The sequence below is a fragment of the Lactuca saligna genome, chromosome 1, assembly GCF_052625555.1.
Source record: "Lactuca saligna cultivar CGN05327 chromosome 1, ASM5262555v1, whole genome shotgun sequence".
Lineage (NCBI taxonomy): Eukaryota > Viridiplantae > Streptophyta > Magnoliopsida > Asterales > Asteraceae > Lactuca > Lactuca saligna.
In genome coordinates this window covers 42,387,348-42,397,144 of record NC_136417.1, presented here as the reverse complement: position 1 = coordinate 42,397,144, position 9,797 = coordinate 42,387,348, and the positions used below count along the sequence as shown (strand labels likewise).

At 32.3% G+C, this 9,797-nt stretch overlaps 1 protein-coding gene across 1 annotated transcript; it reads right to left on the bottom strand.

Annotated features, from left to right (window-relative positions):
* Positions 1–7,616: 7,616 nt before the first annotated feature.
* On the bottom strand, positions 7,617–9,482 carry LOC145034207 (ras-related protein RABC2a-like). Its single transcript, XM_078982575.1, has 6 exons — positions 9,076–9,482; positions 8,639–8,707; positions 8,448–8,513; positions 8,232–8,353; positions 8,026–8,154; positions 7,617–7,962 (listed from the first exon to the last, which is right to left on the bottom strand). Exons 1-6 carry the CDS (start codon positions 9,203–9,205, stop codon positions 7,846–7,848), a joined length of 633 nt encoding a protein of 210 aa, XP_078838701.1. The 5' UTR covers positions 9,206–9,482; the 3' UTR covers positions 7,617–7,845.
* Between the last annotated feature and the right edge of the window lie 315 nt (positions 9,483–9,797).

Below are 9,797 nucleotides of genomic sequence, written 5' to 3'. Positions count from 1 at the left end.
AAATCCATTGAATTGTAGCATACAATATTTTATATTATTCAGTGCAACTAATCAATCAATAAACTTTAGAATTAGATCATTTGTGCTATTTCTTCAACGTGCTTCCAAAATTTAGCCACTAATAACCGACCCCCATAGGTAAAAGGAGAGTTATTACTTGTAGAAAGTAAATGACATTCTTACGTGACATTTTTTTCGTCTCTTTCTTCTACCATGTCACTTTTGTATTGATCTTTATACTGAGACGTTTTTATGACTTAGATTTACTTGTTGAACTACTTCAAGTACTTTCATATTTTGGTAATTCTGAATGATGTACTTTTGTATCCAGACTTATGGAAGATTGTAATATATTATTTTATGTCTTGTAATGTTCAATATATGTTTGTTGACTATGATCCAACAACGCGTTGCAACCCCGATCTTTCTGTTGTCTGCCGGGGTGTGATAGAAATAAGATGCACCGATTGGAAATTCCATTTTAAATACATCACAGATCTAGCTTAAACATCACTCCCGTAAATCGATCGATCGGTATAACGACTGATATTACTAATAAATCTTATTTATAGGTTTAAAACAATGTTTATGAACATTAATATAAGTTACACTTAAAGCGCATAAAATATAACTCAACTTACAGGTTTTCTAGCGAAAAACCGAAATATGCACGAGTAGAACTTCGAAACCGAAAACTCTATTTCGCCGGGCTCTCTAATACTCCAGAACTTCACTACTAACACTTAAAAACTCATAACGTTGGGCCTTGAGTTGTGGGAAAGATTTAAGAGAATTTGGGAAAGATTTTTTCGTGAAAAGTGATAAAATTTAGACTATTTAAAGCCAAAACCGGGGGCGCGTCGGGCGTAGGTGCGCCACATCGAGTGACATGGCCACCTCTCTTGTTGCCATGTGTCGATGTCATAGGGAGAAAAGGAGGAGTGTCTGGCTGCCACATGTCGCGGCCGCACGGTGCCATATTATAAATTTTGCATACAAACTTCGTTTTCGATGTTCTTTATATCTCCCGTTTTATATCGAAGAGTACTACAACTTTCATTTACACTCCGACGACTAATTCACATTGTATTTTTATTTTTACAGTCTATAAGAAATACATTGTAAAAGAACTTGCAAAATTCATAACTTCTTCGTACAAACTCCATTATCGACGGGTTCGTATGTACGAGGACATCAACTTTCGTTTAGATTGTTTTGTTTATCACGCAACCAATCTCTATTTAAGATTTTTATGACACGTACAACGTCGAACGCATAACTTCGAAAAATCATAATTTTCTCTTACGAAATTCAATTTGGGTGTTGTTTATTCTTAGATAACAACTAACTTTATAAAAAAAATACAATAAAAAAATATCAAACCGTTAATAATCATAAACAAATTAAAATATTTCCAAAACTAATATAAAAAAGAAAAAAGACACAGGCCCTAACTACCATCCGCGCCACACGAGCTACTTACCCAACCATCGTTGTTCATGAACGATTCTTTGTTGGAAGTTTGAAAGATAAAAGGATAAAGGATGAATTGAAAGTGGAGGATTGATGTGGGATTTATATGTTAATTGGAAGGGTTGGGTTTTGTTTTGTGGCAATGTGGGATTTTATTTGTTTGATTTTACTCTAGTTTCAAGTGTTCAAGTGAAAGTATGTGTAAATATCGGATAAAAACAACTCACGCACATGTATTACAAAAGAATAAATATTATAAAATATGATCAAATAACAAGATAAATTATAAAGTAAAGAAAGAAATGAGAGTAGAGAGAACTTTTATTCTAATACTTGTGATCAAATCATCAAGTTTTTGATACATATGGCTCACTATTTATACTATCCAAATAAGATGAAAGATGAGCTATAATATGAATGCACATTATGATGGTGTATTATTACATTCATAAGACATATTGAAATGGCTGTTATTAATGCTAAATAATGATGGAGAGTTATGGGAGAAATGGAGAATACAATGGTCATTCACAAAATAATATTTCATAACACTCCCCCTTGAATGACGATTGTATCATGCCTCGTTAAAACCTTAATAGGAAAACCTCATGGGAAAAACCATTTATTAAGGAAAAAGAGTACATGATTAATAATAGATATTTGGAACAATTGCCTAGTTAAAAACCTTGCTAAGAAAACCCAGTGGGAAAAACATAGATAAGGAAAAGAATACAATATAACTCCCCTAATCATCACATCACTTGATTTCCTTAAAGCATCGCATTCCAATATTTCGTATCACGTTTTCAAATTTGGATGTAGGGAGCGTTTTAGTGAACAAATCTGCCAAGTTGTTACTTGATTGAATTTTTTGGATGTTGATGTCACGCTCTTTTTGAAGATCATGAGTAAAAAAAACTTTGGTGATATATGTTTGGTTCTGTCTCCTTTGATGAACTCTTCCTTGAATTGGGCTATACAAGTCGCATTATCTTCATATAGTATGGTAGGAACGTCCCTGTTAGAATTTAGACCACAACTCTCACGAATGTGATGAGTTAAATTTCTTAACCATATACATTCACGGTTTGCCTCATTAATTGCTATAATCTCTGCATGGTTAGAAGAAGAAGCAACTAAAGTTTATTTAATAGAGCGCCAAAAAATTGCGGTACCTCCACAAGTGAATAAATAACTTGTTTGGGATCGAGCTTTGTATGGATCAGACAAATATCCAGCATCTGCATAACCAATTAACTCCGCATTTGATGAATTTGAATAATATAAGCCCATATCCATTGTACCTCGAAGATATCGAAGAATGTGTTTGACTCCATTCCAATGTCTTCTTGTTGGGCAATAACTATATCTTTCTAATAAGTTTACAGCAAAAGATATATCAGGTCTCGTATTATTAGCAAGATACATTAGTGCACCAATAACACTAAGATATGGTACTTCGGGACCAAGATGTTTTTCATTTTTTTCACAAGGCCAAAATTGGTCCTTTTTAGCATCTAAATGCCTTACAACCATCGAGGTACTCAATGGGTGTGAGTTATCCATATAAAATCTTATAAGCACCTTTTCTAGATAACTAGATTAATGTACAAAAACTCCATTTTTTGGTGTGCTCAATTTGAAGACCCAAACATAATTTTGTTTTACCAAGATCTTTCATTTCAAAATTTTCTTTCAAACAAGAAGTGGCATTTTCCAATTCTATAGGAGTTCCAATTATGTTCAAATCATCTAAGTAAACAAAAATTATCACAAATTCTGATCCAGATCTTTTGATGAATAGACATAGGCTTAATGGATCATTTTTATAGCCCTATTTTAAAAGAAATGTACTTAAACAATTGAACCACATACGGACATATTGTTTCAATCCATACAAAGATTTATTTAATTTTACCAAATATACTTCACAAGAATTAGGAGTTTGTGCTTCTGGCACCTTAAACCCTTCCGGGATTTTCATATAAATATCATTCTCAAGTGAACCATATAAATAGGCGGTAACTACATCCATCAGACACATCTCCAATTTTTCATGTGTTGCTAAACAGGAGAGTATGTTTCTTCATAATCAATTTCGGGCCTTTGGGTAAAACCTTGTGCAAGAAGTCTTGCTTTATATCTCACAACTTCATTCTTCTCGTTTCTTTTGAGCATAAATACCCATTTGTGTCCCACTGGTCTTACTCCGTTTGGTGTACGGACTACAGGTCCAAAAAAATTTCGTTGAGTAAGAGAATTAAGCTCTTTGTTGATTGCATCTTTCCATTTTGGCCAACCTTTTCTATTTCTACATTCATTTATAGATTTAGGTTCAAGATCCTCATTTTCTTCCATAATCTCGCACGCAACATGATATGAAAAATTATCATCGACGTCTATCTTATTTCGGTTCTATCTTATTCATGTCATGACATAATTTATTAAGATCTCTTCATTTTCATAATTTTCAGGTACCTCGGTTTCTTTTGTTATGTCATTAGGATCTTCTAGAGCTTCATTAATCTTTTCAAAAGATTATGTTTTCTCTTTTGGACCATCAATTATATTTGCTCCTTTTCATTTTCGAGGATTTTTATCTTTGGAACCAGTTGGTCTTCCACGCTTCAGGCGTCCCTTTGATTCATTTGTAGTTGTATTTTTCCTTCTGGGATATCAATTCTAACTGGAGCGTTTACAACTAGTAAATGAGACTTTGTTACTCTCTTAGGGTCAGTAAATGCACCTGACAGTTGATTTACTATATTTTGTAAATGAATTATCTTTTTCACTTCAAGTTCACATTAACTTGAACGAAGATCTAAAACTGAAAGTGATAATTCATTCCAAGAGATTTTATTCTCCAGCTTCTTTATTTCTCCCCTAATGTTGGAAAAACCGATTCATCAAAATGACAATCGTCAAATCTAGCTGTAAATAAATCTCCAGTTGATGGTTCTAAATATTTTACTATAGATGGAGATTTGTATCCAACATAAATTATCATTCGTCTTTAAGGACCCATTTTTGTGCGGTCAGGTGGAGAAATGGGTACATAAATTGCACATCTAAACGTCCTTAGATGGGAAATATTTGGTACATGGCCGCAAACCAATTGAATAGGGGAGAACTTATTATAACTAGTTGGTCTGATACGTGTAAGTGATGCCTCATGTAAAATTGCATGTCCCCATGTCGATGTACGAAGTTTAGAATGTATTAGTAATGGTCTTGCAATTAATTAAAGGCGTCTGATTAACGACTCAGCTAAACCATTTTGTGTATGAACATATGCAACAGGATGTTCAATAGTTATCCCAATCGACATGTAATAGTCATTAAAAGCTTGTGATGTAAATTTTCCAGCATTATAAGTCGAATTTTCTTAATTTGGGTAATCGGGAAAATGTTCCCTTAGGCGGATTATTTGTGCAAGTAATCTTGCAAAAGCGAGATTACGGCTAGATAACAAGCACACGTGTGACCATCTAGTTGACGCGTCAATTAAAACCATAAAATATCTAAATGGTCCACATGGTGGATGAATTGTTTCGCATATATCCCCTTGAATTATTTCTAAAAAACTAGGACTTTCATACCCAACTTTATTCAATGATGGACGGGAAATTAATTTTCCTTGAGAACATGCAACACAAGACAATTCATTAGCTTGAAAAATCTTCTGATTTTTCAAGGAATGACCACTTGAACTTTCAATTATTTTGTGCATCATAATTGATCCGGGACGGCCCAACCGGTCATGCCAAACTTCGTAGATGTTATCGCACCTTTTATTTTCAATAGCATGAGATTCAATCATTCTAATATTTATATAATACAATCCGGAGAACAATACGGGTAATTTTTCCAAAAGACTTTTCTTACCCGATATCATTTTTGTAATATTGAGATACTCTTTATCACCATCATTAGTTGTTTCAACATGATATCCGTTGGACCAAATATTCTTAAAACTTAATAAATTTCTTGATGATTTTGATAAAAAATAATGCATCGCTAATTGTAATTATTGTCCCTTGTCGTAATATGATATTCGCTCTTCCGGAACCTTCAATCATTTTTGCACTACCCGTTATTATAATAGCATTTTCTTCTCCAATTGATAAGTAAGCAAAATATTTTTCATTATTAAAAATGTTATGTGTTGTTGCACTGTCTGCAAGACATATATCTTCCTCATTTCTTTTCTGAATATTCATATTTCTCTTCAAAATAAAAATATATAATAAAAATAATAAGAAATAAAAATATTTAACTTAGAGAAATAAAGTCATATATTATATTTTGAGAAGAATCATCAAGATCTCTTCTCATGAAACGACTATGACATAAAAATTATAAATAAACATTAAACAAAACTACATATTATTCTTGACCATGATAATGACTCTAAACAAACATAATGCAAAAATAAAATGATACTAGAAAACCAAAAATTTCATGATATGGCATATCCATCTCCTTTTATGGGAAAAATTGGGTACTTCCATCACCATCCATAGCACCGTTTGTCCCTTCCGTGTAGGCAAGATAATCGACGACATCCAAATGTCCCATTTCTAGTTGATCTTCGGAAAAATAATATTGAACAAAATTTGTTTCCGCATTTTTTCCTTCTTTTTATTTTTTAGAGAAGCTTGATAAAGATCAACAAATGCTTTGGAGTGCGACATGTACGCGACCAATGACCGGTCATTCCACATCGGTGACAAACATTTTCAACTTTCTTTTTGCCTTGACCACTTTTATCATTAGGATGTGGGTTTTTATTATTTTCCCACTTATGGTGGTTGCTTATATTATTGTTGTTGTTGGGACGATTATTATGACGGCATCCACCACGTATACGACCTCGACCTCGATCACGATCACGGCCATGGTTAGACCCGCGGCCGTTATAATTAGATGATGTCGCATTCACTTCAGGGAATGGACTAGAACCGGTCGGACGTGATTGGTGATTTTTCATTAAGAGCTTATTATTTTGTTCAGCCACAAGAAGACATGAGATTAATTCACAATATTTTTTAAAACCTTTCGCACGATATTGTTGCTGCAGGAGCATGTTGGTGGCATGAAAAGTAGAGAAGGTTTTCTCTAACATGTCTTCATTAGTTATAGTCTCACCACATAGTTTTAGTTGGGAAGTAATTTTGAACATGGTTGAATTATACTCACTCACAGATTTAAAATCTTGTAGCCGAATGTGTACCCAATCAAAACGAGCTCTAGGAAGTATCATCGTTTTTTTGATGATCATACCTCTCTTTCAGATTATTCCAAAGATTAGCTGGATGTTTAACAGTGAGGTATTCAGCTTTTAATCCTTCATCGAGATGGTGGCGAAGAAAAATCATTGCCTTAGCCTTTTCTTGGCTTGATGCTTCATTTAAAGGATTTACATCCTTTATGGTGTTTCCAAAACTCATAGCATCAAGATGGATTTTAGCATCAAGGATCCATGATAAATAATTTTTTCCACTAATATCAAGAGCCATAAACTCAAGTTTACTAAGGTTTATCATAGTGAAAGTATTAATCAAAATAAAGAGTTGTATGTTAGAGGATTGTTAGTTAAGAAGTATCATAAAATTACTTGTGAGCATTATACATATGAACTTTGAAAAAAAAAAATTATATATATACCTGACAATGACAAGAACGACAAGAAGTTGAAGCTTTATGGTAGAATCTCGTGCTGGTAACTTATTATAAGATATGGTCAAATAACAAGATAAATTATAAAGTAAAGAAAAAAATGAGAGTAGAGAAAACTTTTATTTCAATACTTGTGATCAAATCATCAAGTTTCTAATACATATGACTCACTATTTATACTATCCAAATAAGATGAAAGATGAGCTATAAAATGAATGCATATTATGATGATGTATTATCACATTCATAAAACACATTGAAATGGTTGTTACTAATGCTAAATAATGATAGAGAGTTATGGGAGAAATGGAAAATCAAATGGTAATTCACAAACTAATATTTCATAACAATAAATAGGTATAATAATTTACAATATATACCACAAACTATTGTTTTTGTTTATTCCTAATAGAATGACTATGCCTTGGTTAATAGTATGACTAAAAAAGGAAGAATTCAAAGGGAAACCTAAACAAAAACACTAGCCATTTGTATGAAAACCCAGGACACATTTGAGAATTCCAAGTTATATATACAAAGCACAATAAATTTCTTTCTTTCTTATTATCCTCAAACAAAAGGATTGACATGAAAATAAACAGAAAAAGACTTTACACAAACTTCTATAATCACTCACAAAACTCAACCACTATCTTCAAACACTAAAACAAACCAATCATTTACATGCAATCTTTATGAGCAACATCCTTGAGTAGATGCAACATGTTTGTTCTCCGGTTTTTGCTTCAATATATTATTTCTCTTCACTACTGTAGACCCTTCTTCTAGAAGACTCGGAACCTCCATTATCTGTACATGTTATCATTTATGAACAACAAGAAACAATTATATATTTTGCACATTATTTTATACCTTTAATGCAAGTTCTTCAAAGCACTGATGAACATTTTCACGAGTTCTTGCACTACATTCAAGAAACAAACATTTGAGCTCTTTTGCAAGATCAATGCCTTCTTCCCTGCTTACAAATCTTTCGGTGTCCTGCAATAGAGCATTTATTTTCAATAAGTAATAATTATATAAATATATATTATAAGAAAATATGTAATGTAACTTACTTTGTCAACTTTGTTTCCAACAAGCATCTTGACACAATCTTGATTAGTGGAGTAAAGGTCAACTTCTTTAGCCCATATTTCTGAAAGGTTTGTGAACGTTTCTCTTCTTGTAACATCATATACTATAACACATGAGTTTACATTAGAATACGTTGTAGAAGTGTAATAAAAATAATGATGTATTATTAAGATACAAAATATTTATGAATAAATTACCAAGAATAATCCCTTGTGCACCCCTGTAGTAAGAGCTTGTTAGTGTCCTGAATCTTTCTTGTCCAGCTACAATACCAATTTTACAACTTTACTTTATATAGCATGAAAGGATAAAATCAATAAGTAACATAAAAAAGATATGTTCTAGAGGAATGGATTTTGTTTGAATGATATTAGCAATGTTTAACTACCTGTGTCCCATATTGTAAGTTTTAATCTTTTTCCTCCAACTGTAAGCTGCTTCATTTTGAAGTCAACACCTGTTCAATATGAGCAGATACAAGAATAAGAACATTTTTATCAAATTTCCATTTGTAAAGTGATACGTTAGATCTCATCACTCAAACGTATAGTTTCTTTTGTTGTAAATTGTAATGGATAGAGTTCAAGCTTATTCAATCGTATAAACGTTTGGTTTAACACATAATTTAGTAAATTTGTTCAATCATACAAAACAGAGGGCAATGGTTTGGGGATAAGAAGGAAAAAAAAAAACATGAATTCTAAATACAAAAAAACTATAAATCGAATAATAAAACATAAATCAACATCCAAATACGATTCAAACGAGCATGATATTCACAATTAAACTTCGAAATTTCAAAAATCAACTGAGCAGAGAAATTACCAATGGTAGGAGCGAGATCTTCGAAGGCGTCGGAGATGAAACTGACGAGAAGACTACTTTTGCCGACACCAGAATCTCCGATCAATAAGATCTTAAATGATAGATCGTACTGACCTGATGATGACCCCATTTAGACGATTTCAAAACAAACTTTCTCTCTCTCTATATATATTTATCTTCGTGATGTTTTGAACAATAAGCAACAACAGATCGACTCGAAAATAGTGTACAAGTTGAGATTTGTTTGGATTAGTAGGAAAACCTAAAACGGAGAAATGGTATCCAATTCCTTCTCTTTACTTGAAGAATCAAGAAAGAAACTGCTTTTTGATGTGTGTGAGAGAGACAGATGATGTAGAGAGAGAAAGGGTAATGAAAAATCTTTATGTGCCTGGAACTTAAGATATGAATCCCATTTTTGCGCCAAACGCACTCCGACATACTCATTACATCACGTTTATTATTTTTTAAAAACTAAAATTAACATCTTTAAAAATCTGGTTTTTGGTTACTGGACCCGGTCTTAATTAAAATCCGATCTTTAATCTCAAAGCGAACCCCCACTACACTTGATTATATATATTTAGGAAAAACAAAAAGAAAAAATTAAAATTAAAAAACCGTTATATTTTATAAATTTTTATTGTTTAAAATATTATATTTTAATTTGTTATTCAATTTGAAGTTTTGCTTGCTTCCATTGATTGATGCTTTTCATTTCT

What these genes read in the sequence shown, in the direction of transcription:
- LOC145034207 (XM_078982575.1), bottom strand. Translation starts at nt 9,205, where the DNA reads ATGGGGTCATCATCAGGTCAGTACGATCTATCATTTAAGATCTTATTG. An exon ending in AGATCTCGCTCCTACCATTG is followed by an intron (nt 8,708 to 9,075) that starts GTAATTTCTCTG and finishes CATATTGAACAG; the next exon opens with GTGTTGACTTCAAAATGAAG. An exon ending in TTGAAGAACTTGCATTAAAG is followed by an intron (nt 7,963 to 8,025) that starts GTATAAAATAAT and finishes TAACATGTACAG; the next exon opens with ATAATGGAGGTTCCGAGTCT.